The sequence below is a fragment of the Balaenoptera musculus genome, chromosome 1 (genome assembly GCF_009873245.2).
Source record: "Balaenoptera musculus isolate JJ_BM4_2016_0621 chromosome 1, mBalMus1.pri.v3, whole genome shotgun sequence".
Classification (NCBI taxonomy): Eukaryota; Metazoa; Chordata; class Mammalia; order Artiodactyla; family Balaenopteridae; genus Balaenoptera; species Balaenoptera musculus.
The window spans coordinates 22,388,460-22,416,424 of NC_045785.1; the positions used below are offsets into that span (position 1 = coordinate 22,388,460).

General features: G+C 41.4%; 1 protein-coding gene across 3 annotated transcripts; it reads right to left on the reverse strand.

The window, feature by feature from the left end:
• Positions 1–436: 436 nt before the first annotated feature.
• TAF12 (TATA-box binding protein associated factor 12) lies at positions 437–27,937 on the reverse strand. 3 transcript variants are annotated; one of them, XM_036835017.1, is made up of 7 exons: positions 27,824–27,920; positions 14,103–14,187; positions 13,146–13,397; positions 11,378–11,455; positions 8,163–8,277; positions 2,377–2,465; positions 437–914 (listed from the first exon to the last, which is right to left on the reverse strand). In XM_036835017.1, the coding sequence occupies exons 2-7, from the start codon at positions 14,172–14,174 to the stop codon at positions 879–881; spliced, it is 642 nt and encodes a 213-aa protein (XP_036690912.1). In that variant the 5' UTR covers positions 14,175–14,187; positions 27,824–27,920; the 3' UTR covers positions 437–878. The 3 variants fall into 3 exon arrangements, with proteins under 3 accessions (XP_036690912.1, XP_036690916.1, XP_036690926.1); XM_036835021.1 differs by lacking the exon at positions 27,824–27,920 and adding an exon at positions 13,556–13,587 and having other exon boundaries at positions 14,103–14,164; XM_036835031.1 differs by lacking the exon at positions 14,103–14,187 and having other exon boundaries at positions 27,824–27,937.
• Positions 27,938–27,965: the final 28 nt, after the last annotated feature.

Below are 27,965 nucleotides of genomic sequence, written 5' to 3' on the forward strand. Positions count from 1 at the left end.
TCTCAAGGGGCCTGGTTTCCTCCGCACGATGGTAAAAATACTAGGATCAGGGACACCAACAACTGAGAACAGACAGAAACCTGCACAGAAAGGCCTTTCCCCAGGTCTACTGCCATCCTTTCTTAGCGTCAAGGATGAACTCCAGAAGTTCCAGAAGAGCAGGTCAAAAAAGGATTTCCCCAAATCAGGATGCCTCTTCAGTTTGGGGCTCATGAGAGAAGGTCGCCCTGCTCAATTCTTATGGCAGACAATCTGGACTAAAAGTCCTACTGATGGTAAGGCCTTCCTTGGAGTAAAATAATGGAAAAATTCCTGGGTTTTTTCCTGCATCACAGAAATGAATAATGGTGCTGCCATCTGCTGACTAGAGAGCTACATCCAGCCTTGCTTACCCTCCTCTGGCATTTCAAAGTCTGTAAGCCATGCACCCTGTGTCTTTCGATTAATAACTTCTTTATTCTGGAAAAGCAAATGAAAGTCATATTCATATAAACACTGACATTACAAAGTACAGGGAAAAGGGGGAGGGAGAAGGAAACAAAAACCTCTACAAATTCTGCTAATACTCTCTCACCAAACAAGACCATAATGCTTTTCCCCAATTCAATCACTTATATAATAAACCACAAATAAAATCTTCTCTGGAAGATACACTGCTCCTCTTTGAGATGGCAGGAAAAAGGGACCGGAAGTTGGGGTAGGAGGCTTTATTCTTTTGGCAGATCCTCTCAGTCATTATAGATATTGCTGCACTGTTAATAAAAAATATATGCTTCTCTGTAAAGCATTAAAAAAAAAAATCCAAGGATGAGATGGCTGAGGTCTCAGCTCAAGTATCTCCAAATACATTGTTGTCCATTCCCTGACCTTTCCGTGTGCTATTTCTTGGTTGTTTTCCGGATCAATGCCATTCTCTGAAAGGAGAGAGAAATAAGCAATTACACAGGTTAGAGTCAGGAACTTTCCAGGACATCCATGTGTGGCTACCAGGTAGCACGGTCTACACCATAGGCTGGACTCCTCAGGAACCTACAGGCACAGGGCAGCTCAGCAGACTCCTTCTAACTCAAGCACAGTCTGCGGGGCCCTAAGAGAAGTTTCCATAGGCCAGTGGACCCATTTCATTGACCAAAAGACCCCAAAAGCCCTATACCAGCAGGATGGTAAAAACAGTTAAAAGCAGAAGGTGACAGCTCCTGCCTTTTGGGGATTTAAGGGACAGGCCATCAAAACATGTGCTTTCTAGGCTTTCCCCCTTCCCCTAATCTCCTTCTCTGATGATGGAGAAAATAAGGAAGAGGGCTCTGTTTTGAGCCTGTTGCCAACACGTAAAGGGAGCTGACATTCCTCACTTGATAACCTGCAATGAAGGAAACTGACCCTAACAATTTCCACCATAACCCATCAGGGAAACATTCAGATCATGGGTTTCAAATCTTACTATTACCAGCCACTGGCCAAATTAATGACTTGCTTTGCTCACTCTTTTTGACTAAGAGATTGTTTGAACATTATGATATTGGTTGATTGATAAATAAATAAATAGGGCTGAAAAGTGGATAATTTGAGAGCAGAGCCAAATGACCGTCTACTGCCTGGAGGGACTTCCTTCTGAACAACATTGCAGTCCTTTGATTCCGGCTATTGGTGGTCTCCTTGTAGGGCTTCCTCTATGAGCTCTGTAAACATACCCACTCCAGAGATCCCAGGCTATGGAAAAGCGAGGTACACTCAGCCAGAACTGCCCGACTGTGGCCATCAAGCTTGGAAAAAGCCCACTTTTCAAATCAGAGTAGCCAGTTAAATTAAGACTTGTCAAATGGAGGCCAACATTGCTATGAGACTGACCAGTGACTGGGACAGCTTGTTCCCCAGCAGAAGTGGAGACAGGTTCTCTTACTGACCCCTCAGTTCTGCAGTAAGAGGGACGGAGAACAAAGGTTAAGCTGGGGCAGAGGCCAGACGCCTGGCAGAGCAGCCTGGGTGCTACCTCCTAGCACAAGTACAGCATATTTCTACTTTCCTTAAACTGCCCTCTAGTCGGAGGGTCCTAGATGATGTTCAAATCAGCAACAATGAAGGAAGATTTCTTTAAAGAGATGTGGAGGGGGCGAGTTCCATACAGGTTAGAAGAACCTAGAATCAGCAGCTTCAAGTGGCACCCACCAGCGTTGAGAGAAAAAGCTGAGACCCCATCGGCAGCAACAGAGCACCTAGGAAAAATCTGGCTGCTGTCCCGTGCAGCCCTGCTGCCTCTTGCCCTCTCTGACATTTGGGGGAAATGACAAGCACAGTGATGGTAGCTGTGTGCGTTCTCTCTGAGACACAGCTCAAGGGATCAGCTGTGGCTGGCCCGGGACTCTGAAGCCTTCTCACCTGTTTGTGAGCTTCTGTGGTGCAAGCTTTTTTGTAGGGTCGTATTTCTTCAGAGCCAAACCCTGGGATCCACATGTTCCACTGGCGTTCTGTAAGGAAGAAGCCCACACAGAGGTAAGGGGACCAGGAAGGTAGTGTCAAGGTGCAGTGTGACCCTCAGACAAGGGTCAGGGAGGACTAATCTGGGCAATCAACTGTACTAATTAACAGTAACTCTGCAGAGGGGCTCTATGGGACACAAATGGGGGAATCACATATGGTGCCTCCAAGGTTTTAAAGGACACTATTTGACCTTCTTGCAAAGAAATAAGAGGTAAATGAGTCAAAACTTTGAGTGTGGAGCCCTAAGGTTTCCATGCAGCTCTTCAGGAAAGGAAAGTTATTTGTTTCTTCAATCGTCTTACCCCTGTGCTCAAGGTAACCCCTCTCAAACCGAAAGGAGGAGTAGGAACAGAAAGGCATTCTTTGCAATCTGTAGTTAAGAGCCAAGCCCCAGTTCTGCTGCTTCACTGTGGAGCAATATGACGTTGGTCTCAGTTTCTTCACCTTTTATATGGTAGTAACAACAGAAATAACCACCTGATAGGATGGTTGAGAGGCTTCAATGGCATAATGCAATCCCAGAGCCTGGGATAAATACATAGAGATACAGATACAGACACAGGTATGTCCATGCCACAGCTCCATGTCCTTGTGCCACTGGATATGACCATCCCTGTAAGACTGTCACTACAAGTTATCAGAGGGCAGAGATTTGGTTTTTCCACTTTTTCAGTAACTGGCATAGCCACATGGCCCCCAAATCCACATATAAAAGAGTCCTGGACTTCCCTAGTGGCACAGTGGTTAAGAATCCGCCTGCCAATGCACGGGACACGGGTTCGAGCCCTGGTCCGGCAAGATCCCACATGCCGCAGAGCAACTAAGCCCATGCGCCACAACTACTGAGCCTGTGCTCTAGAGCCCATGAGCCTCAACTACTGAGCCTACATGCCACAACTACTGAAGCCCGCGCGCCTAGAGCCCGTGCTCCACAACAAGAGAAGCCACCGTAATGAGAAGTCTGAGCACCGCAACAAAGAGTAGCCCCCGCTCGCCGCAACTACAAAAAGCCCACGCGCAGCAACGAAGACTCAACACAGCCCCCCCCCAAAAAAAAAAGTGTACTGCACTTTAAGTACATCCAATATAAAAAAAAAATAATTATACTTACACAAGATTATTTAGGGAATAAATCTCTACTCAAAAGGAGTTACATGGGGACTCCTTTATCATGCTCCCTTAAAGCACTGAAAACATTTGTTCTGCAAATTTGATTTGCCCCAGGCAGGCACTTACTTAAAATCAAATTGAATACTAGTGGTTTTATAGTTATACTTTGTGTCTAATGCATAGCAAATATTGTGTGAATGAATGATTCACGGTTGGTTCTAGAATTATTTTATATACAGCTCTCTTCCAATATTTCTTTGAAAATAAAAATGAAACTTTCTGCTAATAATAGTTGTTGTCAGTACTTGAAAGTGACACTAAGATTATTCTCTGGAAATTACACTTTACAATCAACACAAAGTGGATCAGGATATGGATATGCAAAGCCACTTTAAAGAGAGTAGCTACCAGGCATGAATGCAAACATGTAAGTACGTGTAACTATATATTTAAATAAGTGTGTACAGCTGACCTTTGAACAAGGCAGGGGTCAGGGGCGCCAACCCTCCCTGCACTTGAAAATCTGCGTATAACTTATAGTCAGCCCTCCAACCATGCTGTTCCTCCATAAATGCAGTTCCTCCATATTCACAGATTCAACCAACCGTGGATTAGGTAGTACTGCAGACTTTACTACTGAAAAAAATCACCTATAAGTGGACCATGGGCAGTTCAAACTCGTGTTGTTTGAGGGTTAACTGTATTTATATTTTATGTAATATTAATAGAATAGCAACAACATTTAGTGAATAAAATGTGTAATAAAATGGCTGGGACAAAGCAGCATTGTGCAAAGCATTCTATGTTCATTATCTCATTTAACTTTCACATTTATGAAGAAAGATCCTGTCTCAACAAATGATCTTCACTTCAGACAAATCAAATGGAACATATGTCAGGTGTAATCACAATATAAATATTCATGCACTGTATAGCATTTATGGTAATATATATGATAACATATGTGTATGTGTAATATGTGTGTATTTGCATATACATGTTTATAATAGATTCTGATTAAAATATATTGTGGGGACTTCCCTAGTAGTCCAGCGGTTAAGACTCCGCACTCCCAATGCAGGGGGCCCGGGTTCAATCCCTGGTCAGGGAACTAGAGCCCGCATGCCACAACTCAGAGCCTGCATGCCGCAACAAAAAGATACCACACGCTGCAACTAAGACCCGGCACAGACAAATAAATAAATAAATATTTTTAAAAAAAGAAACGTTATTAAAAATATATATATATTGTAGAAGTGTTAAAAAAAAAATATATATATATATACATATTGAACACATATTCAAGTAAAATAGGTTAGGAGATACATAAGTTAATCAGTTTAGTAACCCTGAACATCTACATTCAATTAAACCTAAAGATAATGAACTAGTATGAATATATACTCTACAAATAAATATGCTTAATCAAAAAAAAAAACAGAAATAAAGAAAGACCATGTCAATCAGAAGGGGAGGTTATTCAACTATTCAAGTATAGAAAATAGCCGGGTCAGAAGCAAACACTGGCAGTGCCCATCCCAGCCCGTCCAGAAGAGAGCCATCAAGAGTTTACAGCCTCGCTGGCAAGCTTATCCTTGCTGGGTGCGGGGCAGGGAAGTTGTGGGCAGCAGGCCTAGATGGTTAACACCAGGTTCCCTAACTCCCCAAACCCTGATCCCGGGCCTCCAAGCAACCTTCTGATTATGATTCAGGTTCCATTAGGCCCACTACAGAAGCTATTCTGGTCATGCAGACTTTCGAGTATCCATGTCTGTGATAATTCTTACCCTTAATGAAGAAACATATTCCAATTTTATTTTCAACAATTAAAATACAGAATATTTTTAAAAATAGGAATATTAAACTTTGAAAGTAATATAATCTGCTGTGGGATTTTTTTTTTTTGGTATGGTAAAATATACATAAAATTTACATTTTAACCATTTTTAAGTGTACAGTTCAGTGGCATTAAGCACATTCACACAACCATTACCACTATCCATCTCTAAAACTTCATCAGTCCAAACCAAAACTCTGTACACATTAAACAGTAACGCCCATTCCCCCATCCTCCTAGTCCCTGGTAACTACCATTCTACTTTTTGTCTCTATGCATTTGTGTTGTGGTGGTTTTAAAACATGTCTGTCATCAAGAAGTGGAGTCTGTATTCCCTCCCCTTGAACCTGGACACGTCTTTGTGATTGCCTCAAAGAACAGGAATCAGCAGAAGTAATGCTGTGTGACCTCGGAGACTGAGTTACCAAAGGCCATGCTGTTTCTGCCAAATGGTTATGGGACACTTGTTCTAGGAGCCCGCAGCTGCCATGCAGAAGTCCAGCTATCCTGGGACTGCATATGAGGAGACCAGGTAGAGAAACCACGGAGACAGACAGAGAGAAACTTGTGGAGTCCCTGCTTTTTGAGTGTTCCAGGCCAGGCATCAGACGTGGACATGATGAAGCTCTGTTACAGGTTAAACTGTGTCCTCCAGAAAGGTGTATTGAAGTCCTAACCCCCAGTACTTCAGAATATACTGGAAATAGGGTTGTTGGCAGACATAAGTAGTTAAGATGAGGTCATACTGGAGGAGGGTAGGCCCTTAATCCAGCATGACTGGTGTCCTGTGAGGAGAGACACAGACACACAGGGGAGAAGCCCACGTGAAGACCGAGACACAGGCTGGAGCGATGCAGCTACAAGCCAGAGAATGCCAAGGACTGCTGGCCACCACCAGAAGCTAGGAAGCAGCAAGGGAGGATTCTTCAACAGAGGCACTGGAGAGAGCTTAGCCTTGTTCTTCTGGCTTCCAGAACTAAGAGGATAAATCTGTGTTTTTGTTTTCTTGTTTTTTTTTTAAAAATAAATTTATTTATTTATTTTTGGCTGCGTTAGGTCTTCGTTGCTGCACACAGGCTTTCTCTAGCTGCGGTGAGCGGGGGCTACTCTGTTGCGGCGCATGGGCTTCATCATTGCGGTGGTTTCTCTTGTTGCGGAGCACGGGCTCTAGGCGCACGGGTTTCAGTAGTTGTGGCACGTGGGCTCAGCAGTTGTGGCACACGGGTTTAGTTGCTCCGTGGCATGTGGGATCTTCCCAGACCAGGAATCGAACCCACGTCCCCACCATTGGCAGGCGGATTCTCAACCACTGCACCACCAGGGAAGCCCCCAGTCTGTGTTGCTTTAAGCTATCTAGTTTGTGGTACCGTTACGGCAGCCCTAGGAGACTAATACGCCTTCCTTCAAAACACTCTCAGCCCCAGCCACCACCTGACTTCAATCACATGAGAGATCCTTAGCAAAGCTGCCCAGCTAAGCCCAGTCCACCCCCAGGCCCATGAACAAAACGAACAACTGTTACTGTTTTAAGCCATGTTTGTTACACAATAATAAATAATTGAAATAGCTGTCTTTTGCTATTAATACCAGCAATGTTTACCAGAAGTGTGTTATTTATTCCACCTCCACTACCAGCGCCTCCCGGAGCAGTATCTCCCTGACACTGGGAAGGAAGCCTTTCAGCCATGGGCTGATCTGCACTCAATCCCTTAATATCTTCTGCCTCATTCCCTTGGCCTGACTGTCTTTGTAGTCACAGACTGTCCCCTTTCTTTTGATCACGCTACAACCAATGCAGGGGGGTAGCTTATTCATTTCCAAGTGATTACAATTATCAATGTTAGATGAGGGCTTCTCTGGTGGTGCAATGGTTAAGAATCTGCCTGCCAGTGCAGGGGACACAGGTTCAAGCCCTGGTCTGGGAAGATCCCACATGCCGCAGAGCAACTAAGCCCGTGTGCCACAGCTACTGAGCCTGAGCTCTAGAGCCCATGAGCCATAACTACTGAACTCACGCGCCACAACTACTGAAGTATGTGCGCCTAGAGCCTGTGCTCCACAACAAGAGAAGCCACCGCAATGAGAAGCCCACACACCGCAACAAAGAGTAGCCCCCGCTTGCTGCAACTAGAGAAAGCCTGCACGCAGCAACAAAGACCCAACACAGCCAAAAATAAATAAATAATTAAAATATATATATATATCTTAACAACAGCAACAAAAAAATGTTAGATGAGTATCTCCCAGAAAAACCGAAGCTCAAATTTAGCGTCTATTAAGTAGAACAGCAGAATACAAAATTATATGTACATTATAGATATAATGTTCTTGAGAAAAATACATCAATAAGCTAAAAACTGGAAGGAAAATACCATTATATGTATGGTAGAGATATAATAGCTACATTTACTAAGCTCTTACTTTGTGCCAGTCACTTTACGAACATAACCCATAATCCTCACAACGACCCTGTAAGGAGGGTATTATGATCCCCGCTACACAAATGAGGAAACCAGCTCTAAGAGAAAGTAACTAGGAAGGATGAGGTGGTACAGTTAGAAAGTGGCACACCCAAGGCCAGGGTTCATTCCCCCTACCATGCATGGATTTCTCTTTGCTGTTTAATGCTACTATTGCATGATTACATAAATCCCAGAGCCCAGAAGTCTGATCCCGGCATGAAGGTTCCTGGAGGAGCAACGGTGTGGCTACCTCAGGGAGAAACGAGACCACATACCTAGATGCAGCTGGACATCTTTCACCTCCAGGGTGCTGGACTTGCGATGCCGAGCAAGCTGGCACGCTGCTGTCACCACGCTCTCGATAAAATCATCAGCAATCTGCAGCAGCATCTGGGGGAAAAAAAGTGGGGGAGAGTAACCATGACACTGGCAGGGCAGGCTCCTGTTGCTGGGACAACTGTATCTGCTTGAATCACATATTCAGTCAGGCTTTCTAACAGAAGGCCTGGAATCAGCATTTGAGCGAAGGTGGGGAAGAGGAGTAAGGACCACAAGAGAAACACATTCACTCATTAACCAGGTTGAGAGAAACTCACACCTTTCTGAGGATGTACTTTCCATACTTTCTACCTAGCAGCTATCAACCGGCCCAACCCCTACCCCCTCCACACCTTCTAATGAATTAGGTAGGAAAATAAAAGTGAATCATTAAATCCTCACTCCCTCATATTCCCTTAAAGCATTTTTATTTCCATTATCTCACCTAGTCCTTATAATCATCCTGTGAAAAAAATGGGGCATAGGTTTTACCCTAACTCTATAGAGGAGGATGCTAAGATTCAGGGAGATTAACTTGTTCATGGCCATGTAACTATTAAGCAGCAAAACCAGGATTCAACCTCAAGGTTCTGAGTCCAAATCCTGGATTTTTTCCAGTTCATTATCAATTATTTCTAGACTGTGTGAAGAGCAAAATCAGAATTCTGAAGTTAAAAATCTACATTAAAAAAACTGAAATTTTGATCAGTGAATACCTTCCTCATGGCTTCCTCTGCTGACCAAAAAAATAAAATAAAATAAAATTACAACTATAGTTATAAACATTCCTTGTTCTGCTGGACTATCAATGCATTGTCATCTTTCCTATGGAACCAAATGGATACCACCTAAAGGAAAGATTTCTAATTAAACATGGCAGATCAACTCTAAAAATGACCTCCTCTCCTTCCCTACACCCATTAAAATAACAAGAAAGGAAAAAAAAAAAAGACATATAAATCCACAAAGACAACAAGAATAGGAGAGAAAACCTTAATGGACAAGATATTCCAATAAACTTTTAAAGTAAATTTTTGTTAAGAGGTAACAAAGGAAGAATGGGAACTGACCTAGCAGACAGAAGGTATAACACAAATGCACGCAGAGGGGACGCCAATGAGAACGAACTGATTTGCCCTTCGCAACTCCTAAGAGATCCAAGATTTGGAGGTGTGATTAACCACAGAAGACTGGACTGAGGTATGGAGCTAAAAACTGGACAACTGTTACATGTCTGTACAGAGTAGTCCCCCAACCCCCACACTTCAAAAGCAGCCAAGTGACTTCTCACACGTACCTGACCCAGAACACAGTAGGTTTACTCCCCAGAAAAACTGAACAGGAGTGGCTACAGATGAGAGTACACCAGACACAGCAGAGACAAGGGAAAGACACAGCCCCTTTCTTTCTCTTGCCTTGCTTCCAGAATGTTAGAAGCTAGAGATAAACCCTCCAGATAGGAGACTAAAGGATTTTTCTCTGCATATACCAAATGATTCCAGAGAAGAGACTTACAGATACTGATTAGGGAATCCCCCATTAAGAAGGCTGACTATGGACAAATTATTCTGAAGCGAAGCCAGTGGTATGCTGGAGCCAGATTAGATGAGGTCATGAAGGCCAATTATATGCATTTCTTCCAATCCTGCATTCAGTGACAAAATGTTGATAGCTTAAAATAGGGCATAGTGAGAATATTTACACCACAGAAATCAGGAAATGCTGAAAGTCAGAGTCTTTTTCTCCACAGAGCTGGTTGTTAAACATTTACCAATACATGACTGGGCAAAGACCATCAGTCAATAAGTTCTGCTTCAAATCAGGTTTTTAGTGGCTCATTCTTTAAGAACGGATAGCCAGGATCACCAGACATTTGAAGAAAGTCTCCAACACTAAAAAGAAAATAAACAAACCAAAGGGGAAAAAAGGGACCCAGAGGAAACAAGACAATGCAGGGAAAAGAAGAAAATGTCAAACAACGTAATTAATATCCTTAGAGAGAAAAATAAGATACTACAACCGTAAAATAAGAACAGAATGGCTTAGGGAAAAAAAAGTCAACAAGAAAAAGTTCATGGAAATTAAAATTTTTATTATAAAAGAAAGTTAAAATTTAGAACATAAACTAAGGAAAATCTCCCCAGCAAGTAGAATTTAGAATTACAAAGAAATGAAAAAAGAGAAAAGATAAAAAACCTAAGAGGATCAATGCAGAAGATCCAACATCCAACCAACTGTCATTCTACACAGAAAGAAAAAAAGCAGAGAAGAAATTATCAAAAAACTAAGATTAAAAAAATGGAACCTTCATACACAGCTGGTGGGACTGTAAAAGGATGGAATGCTTTGTAAAAACAGGAAGTTCCTCAAAGGAAAAACACAGAGTTACCATATGACTCACCAATTCCAGTCCTAGGTAGATATCCAAGAGAAATGAAAATGTATGCCCACAGAAAAATTTGTACATGAATTAAGAAAAAGAAAGAGGGGCTTCCCTGGTGGTGCAGTGGTTAGGAATCCGCCTGCCAATGCAGGGGACACGGGTTCGAGCCCTGGTCCGGTAAGATCCCACATGCCATGGAGCAACTAAGCCCATGTGCCACAACTACTGAGCTTGCGCTCTAGAGCCCGCAAGCCACAACTACTGAGCCCGCCTGCCACAACTACCGAAGCCCGTGCGCCTAGAGCCCATGCTCCGCAACGAGAAGCCTGCGCACCGCAACGAAGAGTAGCCCCCGCTCACCGCAACTAAAGAAAATCCTGTGTGAGGACCCAATGCAGCCAAAAATTAAAAAAAAAAAAAGAATATTACTTAGAAATACAGAGGAATGTTCTAGAAACAATTAAAACTGTTGAAAGTGACTGCCTGTGAGCAGCAGCCTATGCCCTTTTTGACAGGCAAAAGTAGCAGTGCTGTTAGGTATAAAGTGCTAGGCATTCTCCTAGGTGATTTGTATAAGTTATTCATGGGACCCTGACAATAACCCTGTAGATAAATAATATCATACCTTACCAACACAGGAGGAAGCTGAGTCTCAGAAAAGTTAACTGACCCACCCACAGAGCCAAGTCTCAAATTCAGACTTGTCTGCCTCTAAAATCTGTGCTCTTAACGGCTATTCTATACTATTTCTCAGGGACACAGTCTCTGGGGTACCCAATCCCACCTTACCTCCTCCACATCTTCATCCAATTGCTCATTAGGATCCACTTCTCTTACTAAGTCTTGTAATTTCTTCTTGGTCAATACCTAAAGTTAATTGGGAAAACATTTTTTTCAGCCAAGTAGCAAAGAAACAAACACCTCATTACCCTATAATGAAAGGCTATCAATTTGTTGGGTTTGGTTTCTACTTTCCAAAGAATTATCAGTCTGGCTTACTTGGTGCTATTACTACAAGACTATAGTCTCAAGACAGAAATAGCCTAGGGAAAGGCAAAAAGAGCAATATGGAAGAGAGGCCAACATCTGTCAGATAGTTTCAGTAAACTCTACATTAATTTGCAATTTTCTGACCACCACAAGCTGTACAGTGCCTCTGCTGCCTTTGGACAAGCTCTTCTACCCTTCTTCCTACCTGCTCAGCTCACAGTGCCTCCTTTCTGAAGCTCTCCCAGCCCACCCAGGTAAAAGCAACCACTTCCTCCTTTGGCCTCCACTGTACCCTGTGTACCCTTCTATCATTGTGTACATTTATAAACTTGCCTGTTTCTGACTTAATAGGCTGAGGGCTCCTTGAGGGCAGGGAACATGTGTTCATCCCTGTATAACTAAATATCGATATTTGTGAAAGTATGTACAACTATGATCCCTCTTTCATAAAGGAAATGTTATACCACATATATATGCCACTAAAGAAGGATCAAAAGACATACACTAAAATGCTAACCATAGTTATTTTGGGGTGGTGGTAGAATTTTGGGCTATTATTCTTTCTCTTTTTCTAAAGTTTCGTGATAAGCATTGCATGACATTGGAAATAAGGAAAAAATAATAATTTTTAAAATAAATATTTGTTAATAGTGTCTCAGATCTATCCATTCAACCATCACTTAATTCAAGCCTTTGCCACATACCTTGATTCAACTGCAAAAGTCTTAGACTTGGTGTTCCTCCCAGTGTGACCCCCTTCCTACCTTTCTTGTCCCCTTACTGTCAAGTTAATCCTCCTAAGATATACGACTTTTATTATGTTACTTTTAAGCTTATTAAATATTTGCAAAGATTGTTTATTGACTAAAAGTTCCAACGGAAACTGACTAGCGTAGGCCTAGTATGTTCTGCGGTAATCCTACCTATACAATTTTATCTCCTGCTCTTCTCCAACACCACACCCATCATGGGTTGGTCTCCTGAATACCTGCCCAACACTTCCCATTCACCGTTGCTAGTTCCTCCCCCATTCTCTTGAACTGTTGTCTCCTCATCCTATTCTACCCAGCCTACAAGGCCCAAGTCAAGAGAGTATACTTATTTCTTATGGCTCTGGAGGACAGAATCAGGATCATGGGTAGAAAGAGGGGGTCAGATTTTAGAATCACTGCAGAAAATAAAGGCAGCAGCTAGATGAACTAGGAGAAAAGACTGGAGGCAAGAGTACTTTCATTACAGGAATAATGAATAATGAATCCATTAATTATTTAACTATTTTATTTTATTTAACAAGTATATAGCATATATATTTATATATAAATATATAAAAACCTGTCACAGGCAAGGTGTTGTGTCAGTGCGTGTATATATGGATGTATGTATAGGTATATGCATGCACACACATAAATACTACAAAGTAAAAACTGATAAATGTACATGATATTTCAATAAAGAACTTGAGAAGTCTGAGAGGAAGAGGCAGCAGCTGAGATGGACATCTCTCAGAGTATTACTGCTTCAAAGAACAGATAAGAGGTGCCCACAGAGAACAAAAAGCGGATGATACCTGATTGTTTTCAGGGCTGAGACGCCCTCCCGTCCCAGGAGTGCCTGGGATCTTTACCACTGTAGTGCTATTGGCCATGGAGCCTTGTGGAGGGGTGCTAGCTGGTTCCGGTTTTATTGATGAGAAATTGGACAGGTTGATTAGGGCTGAGGGGCCAAACTGGTTCATAATCTGCCGCGCTTTGGACTTCAGCTCATAGAGCTTATCGAGATCCTGTTTCTTTTTGGAGCTATGAGGACCAAGGCCAATCAACTGTAGAAGAAAAACAAGAGAATTAGCTCTGGAAGTACATGTAATAAAGGATGAGTTTTAAAAGTAAAATTCTATGAGGTCTGTCAGACTTTGAAGGGTCTTCATTTGATACCTGCACATTGAAAATGGAGGGAATGAAGAACGTTCATTGCTCTCACCTGATATTTAGAAACCATCTCTTCTCCAAAAGCTGAATAAAATAGTCCACACAAGTGAAATAAAGAAGAAAGTAAATGAAATGAGGAATCTTATGTACAAAAATAAACTAGAATGAGCAAGACATTTTTGAAGACTTTGTAAAAATAGAATACTTGGTTAAGTACTACATGCATTATTTTTGAACATCAAATAATGCTAAACTCAAATAAATCATGGCACAATCACATACTTGAAACCTAGTCACAAAACTTCAGAAAACAGATTAGTTCATTTTGGCGTTTCAAAACATGCTTAAGTCTATGTCAGGGCCTAATAAACACAGTTTTTAGCAATTGTTAAAAGTAAGCTCTTCACTGTCATCAAGGGCAAATTTTCTCTGAGTGTTAGCAATCTTTAAATACATGCAGAGTCTCTAGGCTGGAGTAGCCAAGACTTCTAAATTTTAGAGCCATCAGGCTGACTCCGTGGACATCAGCTTTGGTGTCATCAAGATCAGAAGCACATTCAGGAAGTTCCACCCACAGTGACCTCAAGGAGCTTACTTACAGCTATCTGAGTGTCTAGATCTTTAATTACATCAGCAACGGCTGTGAGCCCGGTGAAATGAGAGGCAGCCATTTTCAAAAGCTACCTGTAAATGAACAACTGGCATCAAGCACCACCCTTGCCACAGAACCATTTCAGTTGCATGGCCTGCACATCTTCAACAACCAGAATGCAGGCAAACTGACTGTGGAGAACATTTCCTTATTCCAACTGGGCACCAAGAAAAACATCTCCATTTCTTTCATATACAACTTTTAAAATTAATTAATGATGACAATAGTAACATTAAGATTCTCTTACAATAAAATGAATGTACTCTTGTTAGAGATAAGCTAGCAGCATATGAAATACTTTATTGGCCAAAATTGTGGTATTTGAACCTGCAAGAATCATGGCAATGTTTTCAGAACTTGATAAAGCTTAGCAACCTGAATGAATACCTATTGCTGAGTTCCTCTCCAACAAATTGTCTAACTCTCTAATACAAGAAATCATCTTCTCCTGGTTTACCCTTAATAAAAGCAACTAACTATGCACTGGTTAAGTGATCAAGAGAAACTTGTTGGCCAAGAGCCAGCTGAGGGGGGCAGCACAGCATCAGGACTACTTTTTTTTTTAATGATTTCCTAACTCCCCTCCACCCAGCTTCCTCCTTAACTCTTTTTTTTTTTTTAATTAATTAATTTTTTTTTTTGGTTGTGTTGGGTCTTCGTTTCTGTGCGAGGGCTTTCTCTAGTTGTGGCAAGCGGGGGCCACTCTTCATTGCGGTGCGCAGGCCTCTCACTATCGTGGTCTCTCTTGTTGCGGAGCACAGGCTCCAGACGCGCAGGCTCAGTAGTTGTGGCTCACGGGCCTAGTTGCTCCGCGGCATGTGGGATCTTCCCAGACCAGGGCTCGAAGCCGTGTCCCCTGCATTAGCAGGCAGATTCTCAACCACTGCACCACCAGGGAAGCCCCCAGGACTACTTTTTTAAAACCATATGTGGTCCACGTCTCCTTTTCCCTTACCCACAAATCTTACCAATGGAAGAAATGGGAAAGGAAAAGATTGTTAACATGGTAACAGTTGTCCTAATGTTATAAAAGCAAACTATTTTCCCAGATCAAGTCCTATGAAAAAGCCTATTAAAGATTATCAGTATGAACATAAGCCACCGCAATGAGAAGCCCACGCACTGCAATGAAGAGTAGCCCCCGCTCGCCACAACTAGAGAAAGCCCGCGAGCACCAACAAAGACCCAACACGGCCAAAAATAAATAAATAAATTTACAAAAAATAAATAAAATAAAATTTAAACAGTTGATCAATCTGGAATGGGGGGAGTAATACACTCCTCCTTTCACACACTCCTCCATTCCAGATGGAACAGATATTTAAATTTTAAATATAAAATCATATACTAGATAAAATATAGACTATCTTTATTTTTTATTTATTATTTTTTAAAATTTATTTTTGGCTACGTTGGGTCTTCGTTGCTGCACGCAGCCTTTCTCTTGTTGCAGAGCACGGGCCCTAGGGCACGCGGGCTTCAGTAGTTGTGGCACGTGGGCTCAGTAGTTGTGGCTTGCGGGCTCTAGAGCGCAGGCTCAGCATTGTGGTGCACGGGCTTAGTTGCTCCGCGGCATGTGGGGTTTTCCTGGACCAGGGATCAAACCCATGTCCCCTGCATTGGCAGGTGGATTCTTAACCACTGTACCACCAGGGAAGTCCTTATTTTTTATTTTTTTTAAAGATTTATTTAGTATTTATTTATTTTATTTATTTTTGGCTGCATCGGGTCTTAGTTGTGGCACACGGGATCTTCGTTGAGGCATGTGAGATATTTTGTTGTGGTGTGTGGGCTTCTCTCTAGTTGTGGCGTGTGGGTTTTCTCTTCTCTAGTTGTGGTGCGCAGGCTCCAGGGCGCATGGGCTCTGTAGTTTGCGGCACGCGGGCTCTAGTTGAGGCGTATGAGCTCAGTAGTTGTGGAATGCGGGCTTAGTTGTCCTGCATCATGTGGGATCTTCGTTCCCTGCCCAGGGATCAAACCCGTGTCCCCTGCATCGTAAGGTGGATTCTTTACCACTGGACCACCAGGGAAGTCCCTAGAATATCTTTAAAAAATATTCAGAAACCTAAACTTAACACTTTATACAAAAATTAACTCAAAATGGATCACAGACTTAAATGTAAAATGTACAACTATAAAACTTTTAGGAAAAAACAGGAGAAAAAAAAAAAAAAACAGGAGAAAATCTTTGGGCTCTAGCTAGGCAAAGAGTTCTTAGACATGACACCAAAAGCATGATCAATAAAAGGAAAAACTGATAAATTGGCCCTCATCAAATTTTAAGTTTCCTCTGTGAAAGCCCACGTAGAAAGGATGAAAAGACAAGCTACAGACTAGAAGAAACTACATATCCAAAAAAAGACAAACTACATATCCAACAAAAGACTAGTATCTAGAATGCATTAAGAACTCTCAAAAATCAATAGTTCAAAAAAAAACAAACTACATATCCAACAAAAGACTAGTATCTAGAATGCATTAAGAACTCTCAAAAATCAATAGTTCAAAAAAAAATTAATTCAATTAGAAAGTGGACAAAAGACACACCAGGCATTTCACCAAGGAGGATACACAGATAGCAAATAAGCAAATTGAAAGACATTCAATCAAAAACATTAGTCATTAAAGAAAAGCAAATTAAAACTACAATGAGATATAACTACACAACTATCAGAATAGCTAAAATAAAAAATAGTGACAACACCAAATGCTGACGAGGATGCAGAGAAATTGGATCACTCACACACTGCTAGTGGGAATGTAAATGGTATAGCTACTCTGTAAAACAGTTTGCAGTTTCTTAAAAATCTAAGCATGTACTGTCACAGAGGAGCCTAAAAAGACATGAAGACTAAATGGAAAAACTAAGATCTGAATAAACTATGGACTTCAGTTAATAATAATGTATCAGGGACTTTCCTGGTGGCCCAGTGGTTAAGAATCCACCTTCCAATGCAGGGGACCTGGGTTTCGATCTGTGGTCGGGGAAGTAGGATCCCACATGCTGCAGGGCAACTAAGCCCACGCGTCACAACTACTGAGCCCGGGGCTTCCCTGGTGGCGCAGTGGTTAAGAATCCGCCCACCAATGCGAGGGACACAGGTTCAAGCCCTGGTCCGGGAAGATCCCACATGCCGCGGAGCAACTAAGCCCGTGCGCCACAACTACTGAGCCTGCGCTCTAGAGCCCGCAAGCCACAACTACTGAGCCCACGTGCCACAACTACCGAAGCCTGCGTGCCTAGAGCCCGTGATCTGCAACAAGAGAAGCCACTGCAATGAGAAGCCCACGCACCGCAACGAAGAGTAGCCCCCGCTTGACACAACTAGAGAAAGCCCGCGTGCAGCAATGAAGACCCAGTGCAGCCAAAAATAAATAAATAAAATAAATTTAAAAAACAAAAAAAACTACTGAGCCCACGCACCACAACTAGAGAGCTCGTGCGCCGCAACTACTGAGCCTGTGTGCTCTGGAGCTCGCGTGCCACAACTAAAGAGAAGTCTGTGCGCACAATGAAAGATCCTGCGTGCCACAACAAAAAATCCCACGTGCCACAACTAAGACCTGACGCAGCCAAAAATAAAATAAATAAATAAATATTAAAAATAATAATGATAATAATGTATCAAACGTGGTTAATTAGTTGTAATGAATATACTATACTAATGTAACATGTTAATAATGGAGAAACTGGGTACAGGGTATATGGGAACCCTGTACTATCTTCCCAAATTTCCTGTAAATCTAACACTGCTATCTCAGCAGGGTCTCCTAAATAAATAAATGAATGAATGAATGAATGAATGAATAAATGGATTTTAAAAACTGCTCTAGGAAAGAGTTTATTAAAAAAAATGAAAAAAGGAAAAAAAAGACCAAATCACGAATACACAAAACAACAGGAATGACTCTTAAAATATTTAGGTGAAAAAAAAGCCAGTCTCAAAAGAATACATACTATATGATTCCATTTATATGAAATTTTAATATCTAATGATCTAAAAACAAATCTCTAGTGACAGATGGGGCAGAGATTGACTGCACAGGGGCAGGTTGGAAGTTTCTGAGGTGATATAAACATTCTATATCTTAAGTGGGGGAATGCTTACACAGCTGCTACATTTATCAAAACTCACAGAACTATATGTTTACAATGTATACATTTTATTGTATGCAAATTATACCTCAATAAAGTGGATTTGGGAAAAAAAAAAACAAAAACACGCAACTACTGTATGACCCAGCAACTGCAATCCTAGGCATTTATCCTAGAGAAATGAAAACTTATGTTTACACAAAAACCTGTACACGAATGCTCATAGCTTTATTTGCAATAATCAAAAACTGTAATCAATTCAGACGTCCCTTAATAGGTAAATCATTAAACAAACTGTGGGGCTTCCCTGGTGGCGCAGTGGTTGAGAGTCTGCCTGCTAATGCAGGGGACGCAGGTTCAAGCCCTGGTCTGGGAAGATCCCACATGCCGCAGAGCAACTAAGCCTGTGCACCACAACTACTGAGCCTGCGCTCTACAGCCTGCAAGCCACAACTACTGAAGCCCGCGAGCCACAGCTACTGAAGCCCACGCGTCTAGAGCTGGTGCTCCACAACAAGAGAAGCCACTGCAATGAGAAGCCCGCGCACCGCAACAAAGAACCCTCTCGCTGCAACTAGAGAAAACCCGTGTGCAGCAACGAAGACCCAACACAGCCAAAAATAATAAATAAATAAATAAATAAATAAAAGAGCCCATGTTGTATGATTCCAGTTATGTAACATTTTTGTTTTTTTTGTTTTTTTAAAAATTAATTAACTAATTAATTAATTAGGTTGCACCAGGTCTTAGTTGCGGCAGGTGGGCTCCTTAGTTGTGGCTCACCGGCTCCTTAGTTGCAGCACGTGGGCTCCATAGTTGTGGCAGGCAGGCTCCTTAGTTGTGGCATGTGAACTCTTAGTTGCGACATGCATGTGGGATCTAATTCCCTAACCAGGGATCGAACCCGGGCCCCCTGCATTGGGAGCGTGAAGTCTTATCCACTGCGCCACCAGGGAAGTCCCCTATATAACATTTTTGAAATGGCAAATTTTACAAACAGAAGACAGATTAGTGAGGTTGTCAGGGATTGGGTAGGAGGGAGGGAGGTGTGGTTATAACAGGCAATATGAGGGGCCCTTGTGATGGAATTGTTCAATATCTTGATAGTGATGATGGATAAATGAACCTATAAAAAGTGATGAAATTGTATAGGACTTAGTACTCATACACATATAAGCAAACAAGTGCAAGTAAAACTGGGGAAATCTGAATAAGATTGTTGGGTTAAATCAATGTTGATATCCTGATTCTCAAATTACACAACAGTTTTGTAAAATGTTACCATTGGGGAAAACTGGTGGTGCAAAGTGTACAAGGGATCTCTGTATTATTTCTTATAACTTCATATAAATCTACAATTATCTCAATTTTTAAAAATTGGAAAAACAATATTCTCAAGAATAATTAATATCCTTCTAAGGATGACTTTATAAAGCTCAGGAGCCATAAAAGAAAAGACTAATATGTTCAATTACACAAACATAAAAATGTCTGTATGGCAACAAACATAACAAAGTTAAAGAACAAAAGACAAGCTAGCAAAAATATATGCGAGATATATCAAAGGACTAATTTCTTTTATATATAAAAATAACTACAAATCAGTAAGTACCAACTACCCAAAAGAAATATTGTGAAGAAATATGACAGTACAAGAAAAAGAAATTCAAATGGTTCTTAAAATAATGAAGTGATCCTTATTCTCATTCATAATAAAAATGCAAATTAAAACTACAAGGTACTATTTATTCCCCATTTGGCAATGATGAAAAAGTTTTATAGGGACTTCCCTGGTGGTCCAGTGGCTAAGACTCCACGCTCCCAATGCAGGGGGCCTGGGTTCGATCCCTGGTCAGGGAACTAGATCCCACATGCCGCAACTAAGAGTTTTTCTTTTTTTTAACATCTTTATTGGAGTATAATTGCTTTAAAATGGTGGTTGCAACTAAGAGTTTGCATGCTGCAACAAAGATCCCACATGCCGCAACTAAGACCTGGCACAGCCAAATAAATAAATAAAAAAAATAAAAAAAAAAAGAAAGAGTTTTATACATACTGTGTTTGAAAATTTTATGGAGAAATAATCATTTCATAAGTTGCTGGAGTTGGGGAATATAAATTAGTTAGAGGCCTCTATAAAGAGCTACTTGGCTGTACCTACCAAAATAAGAAAAGCATATATTGTTTTAATCCCATAGTTCTATTTTTAGCAACTTATATTATAATTGAACTTGTATGTGAATAGAATACTATGCATACAAGGAATTTCAACCTAAATGTCCATCAAAAGTGATATAGTTAAATAAACTAGAATATAACTATATAATGTAATAGACTGAAAAAGAATGAGACTCATGAAAATATTATGCTAAGTGAAAGAAACCAGTCACAAAAGACTACATATTGTAGGATTCCATTTACATGAAATGTCCAGAAAAATCTATAGAGACAAAAAGTAGATTAGTGGTTGCTAGGGCTGAGGAGTGGGGGAGAGGAATAGGGACTGACTTCTAATGTTTATGGAGTTTCTTTTAGGAGTGACAAAAATAATCTAGAATAGATTGTGGTGATGGTTGCACAATCCTGTTTATAGCAAAAAACCACTGAATTGTATACTTTAAAATGATGAATTGTATAATATGTGAATGTCTCAATAAACCTGTTTCTAAAAAACGAGGAAGCTCATGAAATGACCTTCAAGATACACTGTTCATTGAAAATGCAAGGTTCAGAATAGTGAGGATAGGGATTTCCCTGGTGGCGCAGTGCTTAAGAATCTGCCTGGAGCTTCCCTGGTGGTGCAGTGGTTGAGAATCTGCCTGCCATTACAGGGGTCATGGGTTCGAGCCCTGGTCTGGTAAGATCCCACATGCCGTGGAGCAACTAAGCCCGTGTGCCACAATTACTGAGTCCACACGCCACAACTACTGAGCCTGTGTGCCACAACTACTGAAGCCCATGTGCCTAGAGACCGTGCTCCGCAACAAGAGAAGCCACCGCAATGAGAAGCCCACGCACCGCAAGGAAGAGTAGCCCCCGCTCGCTGCAACTAGAGAAAGCCCGCGCGCAGCAACGAAGACCCAATGCAGCCAAAAATAAATAAATTAAATAAATAAATTTTAAAAAAAAGAATAGTGAGCATAGTTTGTTATCACTTATTTAAAAAGACACAGGGCTTCCCTGGTGGCGCAGTGGTTAAGAATCCGCCTGCCAATGCAGGGGACAGGGGTTCGAGCCCTGGTCCAGGAAGATACCACATGCCGTGGGGCAACTAAGCCTGTGTGCCACAACTACTGAGCCTGCGCTATAGACCCCGCGAACCACAACTACTGAAGCCTGCGGGCTTAGAACCCGGGCTCTGCAGCAAGAGAAGCCACCGCAATGGGAAGCCCGGGCACCCCAACAAAGACCCAACGCAGCCAAAAATAAATAAATAAATATTTTTAAAAAGACACATAATTACAAATGTATAAATTATTCCTGGAAAGATACATAAGAAGCTGATAACAATGGTTGTCTTGAGGGGGATAGCAGAATGGTAGTACCTGGGTGGTCCATGGGACCAAGGTGCGAGACTTATCTTTCATTGTATACCCCAGATTCTGTAATATATGCATAAGTAACCTATGAAAAAAATTAAAATAAACTACTATCTGGTTTGTTTCCACTGAAGAAATAGGTAATACTGACCCCTGTTTTTAAAATATAACAAAAAATATAGCAGTAGCAACAAAAATAAACCTTGACCTTTATCTCACACCTTATACAAAATATCAATAAATTAAAAACTGATCACAGACTTAAATGTGAAAATGTAAAACTATAAAACTTTTAGAAAACATAGGAGAAAATCTCCCTGACTTTGGGTCAGGCAGAGTTCTTAGATACAACACCAAAAGCACAATCCACAAAAGAAAGAAATTGATAAAGTGGACTTAATCACAATGTAAAACTTCTGCTCTGCAAATGAAAACAAAGACAAGTCTGAGACTAAGAGAGAATATTTACAAATCACGTATCTGACAACTTGTATCCAGGATATATAAAAGACTCTCAAAATTCAATAAGAAAACAACTCAATTAAAAAAATGGGTAGGGGTTTCCCTGGTGGCGCAGTGGTTGAGAATCTGCCTGCCAATTCAGGGGACACGGGTTCGAGCCCTGGTCTGGGAAGATCCCACATGCCGTGGAGCAACTAGGCCTGTGAGCCACAATTACTGAGCCTGCGCATCTGGAGCCTGTGCCCCGCAACAAGAGAGGCCGCGATAGTGAGAGGCCCGCACACCGCGATGAAGAGTGGCCCCCACTTGCCGCAACTAGAGAATCCCTCACACAGAAGCAAAGACCCAACACAGCCATAAATAAATAAATTAATTAATTTTAAAAAATTTTTTAAAAAAAGGGTAAAAGATCTGAACTGATCCTTCAACAAAGATACACAGATGGAAAATAAACACATGAAAAGATGCCCAATATCATTATTCATTAGGGAAATGCAAAATAAAACCACAATGAGATATCACTAAGTATCTATTAAAATAACTAAAATTAAAAATAAAATAAACAGACAAGTGCTAAAGAGGATGTGGAGCAACTCAAACCCTCATACATTTATGATGCGACTGTAAAATGGTGCACTCTTTGGTAAATGGTTTGGCAGTTTATTATAAAATTAAATAGACACTTATCATATGACCCAGCAATCCACTCCTAGGTATTTACCCTAGAGAAATGAAAACTTACAGTCACACAAAAATCAGTATGTGAATGTCTATAGCAACGTTATCCATAATTGCCAAAAACTGAAAACAATCTTTCAACTGGTTAATGGATAAACAAACTATGGGTATATCCATACAATGGAATACTACTCAGCAACAGAAAGGAAGAACTACTAATACACACAACATGGATAATCTCAAATGCATTAAGCTAAGTGAAAGAGGCAAGACTCCAAAGGCTACCTGTATGAGTCCATTTACATGACCCTCCAGAAAAGGCAAAGCTATATGGATGCAGAGCAGATCAGTGATTGCCAGGGTTTTGGGATTGGGGAGGGTGTGACTACAAAAGAGCAGCATGAAGGAAAATTTGGAGGGTGGTGGAACTGCTAGGTGACTTGAGTGTTATGGGGCTTACATGACTGTACACACTTGTCACAACTCATAGAACTGTACCCTCAGAAAGGTGAATTTTATGGTGTGTAAATTTAAAAATAAGTTTAAAAAAATCACAACATGATCAAAATGGTCCAAATTACCTGTTTACTGACAACTTTCATTAGCCCAATTGTAGACGATGCTGGTCAAGCACAAGGGAATGAAGTGACCATAAATAACCTGAATTCCATTATGTAATATACCATGGTTGCCTTCGGGCTACTCAAATTTCTAACTCTCATTTCCTTAGAATGCCAAGAGGTAGGAATGTACTACTGAGTAAAAACAGAGGCATTAACTGTGGGACAGTTTGAGAGAACAATTATAAAAGGAAACTCTTTCCTAGCTCCTACTATGTGTAATTCATGTGCTATGGGATTCAAGAAGTCAGGAAAGTCCACACCCCAGTGATCTACAGTAGAAAATACTTAAATGATTTTATCAAAACAAGATAGCTTGGCTGGGAGTTCAATTAAATAACCAAGACTATCCTCCCTCCCCCTACCCATCACACTTAAACTGTAGTTGATAGGCTGAGGATGACAAGCCCTAATTGCTTTCCCTTTTAACAACCTTGTACCTCAAACAGAAATCCAGTTGCAACTCTATTATTATTATTGTATCAAGAGGATCTGATTTTTCAGAGAGTAGGAAAACGGGGGAGAACTTGCAGTAGAAGACTGTGGTCTTCTCTGGGAATCTGTTCCATTAACAGATTTTTTTTTAAGTGAAGAGAATAGGGGACTAGAAGACTGGATTGTCTTCTTTTATTTTGGCTACCGCATGGCTTGTGGGATCTCGGTTCCCCAGCAAGGGATTGAACCCGGGCCACGGCAGTGAAAGCACCAAATCCCAACCACTAGACCACCAGGGAACTCCCTGGATTGTCTTTAAAACCCTTTTACCTCTGAAATGTTTAGGAATTTATTATTTAAACAAATACTGGAGTAAAGGGGACAACCAGCCTGACAGCATAAAAGCCCTAACACTATGGTACATGACTTAACGATTTGGGTTTTCTACCTGGCTGTTTCTTTCCTCACTGGCTTGTAGATGTATCTAAACAAGTTCATGCTTCCCAGCCTAAATAAACCAAAAAGAATCAATTATATTGCAGTCTGTGAGACCTGAGAGCAACAGAAATGTGGGATTTTTTTCCCACTAGTTTGACCCTGTTTAGGCAACTTTGACTTAACAGAAAAGTAGTACAGTACAGTGGTTCAAGGGATGGACTCTGGTGGCAGTGTCTGGGTTCAAGTACCAACTCTGCCACTTATTAGCTTTATGTCCTCAAGCAAGTTACCTAAACTCTTTATGCCTCAATTTCCTCATCTGAAAAATGGAGTTAATCATAAGGTGTACCTCATTGTTGTGACAATTCACTGAGTTTATGTATCTAAAGCACTTATAAGAATGTGTGGCACATACTAAGTACAATTAAAAATGTTTGCTAGTATTTTATATATGCTCTCCTCTTTTAAATCTTAGTGATAAAAGTTAGTATATTAAACCTAAAAGGTTGCACCCATCCTGCTATGCACTGGTGGCATCCTGTAACTATTCTTATTACTACAGACATTAAAAAAAGAAAAGTGGATTAAAAAACAAAAAGTAGTGGCAAATGGTCAGCAGGAGGCTGATGAGAGGTACTGTGGCACAGGGAAGACCCAAGTCAGTTGGGCTAGGTGTCATCCTAGCTCTGCCACTGAGTTATATGAGCTGCCTTTGACCAGAGTTTCTACATCTATAATTAGAAGAACCAGGCAAACTCTAAAGTCTCCTCCAGCTCTAACGATTAGTGTAAGATTTAAAATTAAGTCCATATGTACAGATTTCAAAGTTTGTCTTCTGCCTCCAAAACACCTGTGTCACAGTGCAGGCTATAAACACTGCTGATGTACTACCTCCAAAGTACTTTGGGGCTTTCCACAAACACCTTTGGTCAAAAGTAGTATGTTCTATGTTCACATCAACTTTAACACAATGATTTTCTGATCAGGTACTTACTTAGAAATCCTATTCTAATAATTCAATCAGTGTTAGAGCCACAGATGAGTGAAATAAGTAGTACAATTTGCAAATGTAGATGAGGATGATAACTCAGGAATAAACTACTATTAATTAAACCATCAAGTATTTTGAAATGGTGGTATGGCCATGCTTTACCTCATAATTTGGTGTAAGTTTTGACCACTTGCATTTAGTATAGGCACTTGCAAACAGTTTAGGCAAACCCACTGGGAACAAAGTTATTGCAGTTTCCCCAATCATCTAGTTCATGTTACAATAATTGTAAAGTTAATCCAATTTAAGCCCCTGTTCTTCAAATTGGTCTTTCTTGGCCTCCTAAATTTAAAATTAAATATGTCTTACTCCAATGTGAGGGAAAGTTCTATTCAGGTCCCATTTTTCTATCTTGAATATCTATGCTTCTTTAAAACACAGGAATTTAGTTCTCCTCAAATACTACACTACATAAATACCCTAATAAGTTACAGTACTTGATAGTAAGAGGAGTCTTGAGGAGGGGAGTGCTTTCATTCAATGCCATGCTTTGTATAACTATTACCTCTATCTTGCTGATGAGCAAGCTGAGACATGGCGAGGAATCCACTTAGAAAAACAGAAAAAAGTTTTAGTCAAACACAACTGGGTTTGACTATCGCTGGGCCACTTAGTAGCATGGGATTTCAGGCAAGGCACTTAACCCTTCTGCACTGATTTCCTTGTATGTACAATGGGACTAACAATAACTAACTTGTGGGGCTGTAAGTGATAATTAAATGATCTAATATTTGAAAAGTGCTTATGATGATATCTGGTTAGTCTAAGTTTTTTTTGTTGTTGTTGGAGTAGAATTGCTTTACAATGCTGTGTTAGTTTCTGCTGTACAATGAAGTGAATCAGTATTTGTATACCTATATCCCCTCCCTCTTGGACCTCCCTCCCACCTCCCCCCCCCCCATAGTCTGAGTAAGTTTCAGTAAAAGTATTACTGAAGAATGAAAGTGACTGGTCCAAGTTTCTCCACCATCCTTATCTAAAAGCAGCCATCTTCCCTAAATGCTTATGCTAAAAATAAAGGGTACATTTTACTTATTTGTGACTTTCTAAATGACTTACTATATTGTTGAGGGGGAAGGAGCTTCATTTAAAGGTTTCCTAACTCGTAAGTGACATTCATTGTATCAATGTCAATACAGTTAACAAGACCCAAAATAAAATACCAGAATTTGTAAAAACTTCCCTCTTGAGTTTGAAGTTAGAGCAAAGATTCTAGAAGCATGTTTTCAAGGAATATTAACCAAGCATCTCCTATCTGCTATGCAGAGCAGGGTACTGTATCAAAATCATGATCTAATCAATCATTGCCTCACTGTAATCCTGAACCTTCTTTGGACTTTAGCCTCCTTATATGTAAAATACGAGTTTAAAAAAGATTATCTTTCCGGGTCCTTCCATCTCTGCCATCCTCTTTTTTTGAGATGCAGAGATCTGTGCTCAGAGTTGGGTGGAATGGGATTTAAAGCACTTATCAAGTATATAGCTGAGTTCAAACTGCTTCAACTTCCCAGCAGAGCTTCGCCAGAACGAAGCAGAAAACGAAGATGCTTGCAAGTGGGCTTCCTAGACTGTATCCGACACAAGATAAGCCTGCCAAAAGCCAAGTAGGCAGCGCGAAGGAGTCGTCTTTCCCTGAATACATCCTTTACCACTCTTGGTTCACCCAATATGAGAGAAAAAAAAAAAGGATCACTATATTTTTTCCGAACTCTCTCCCTTTCCCTTGGAGGCTGATCTCCTCACATCCATGGCCCCTTATACTCTCCGCTTTTAGGAGCTAGTGTCCTCACAGCCCCGTTCCCTCAGGTACTTCGGAGTCTCCAAACCCCGATCCCGTCCCCACAGAAGCCCGTCTTCACTGCCCGCTCCTGTTCTTCCCAAACCCAAGTGTTCTCTTACTGCTCCTGCCTCTCAGGAACCTAAGTCTTCGCCGCCCTGTTTCTGAATCCTTAGAAACCTGGGTCTTCACTGTCCCGCTCCTACCGCTTAGCAGCCCAAGTCCTCACGGCTCCGCTTTTACCTCTCAGGAGCCCGTGGCTTCACGCCCCGTTCTCTTCCGACCCTCTCCTCTTAGGAGCGCGGGTCCTCACAATCCTGTTCCTCTCAGCCCACTTTCCCTCGGGTGCCGGCTAACTCCGTCCCCTTTCCCTAAGTCCCGCCTGGAGCCCAGGTCCCCACAGCCGCGTCTTCTCCGAGCCCCGAGCCCCTCAGTCGCGTCCCAAGAGCCCGATTCCTAACACAGCCCCGTCTCCTCCACAACCTGGCTCTTGAAACACTGACCACTGTGGGTCTGGGTCCTGACTCCCTCCTCCCGCTCTTCTTCCTTAACTGCCAGGGCCCAAGACTCACAGGCAGCAGCGTCTATCTCCCCATGATATGCGGAGACTGCCCCACTGAAGCGCTCGTCTCAGCAGCCGGTCCGACTGCTCGGCCCTCCCCGAGTACTTCCGGCACCGCTCCCCGCCTCCAACCCGGAAACGCGCGGCTCTTC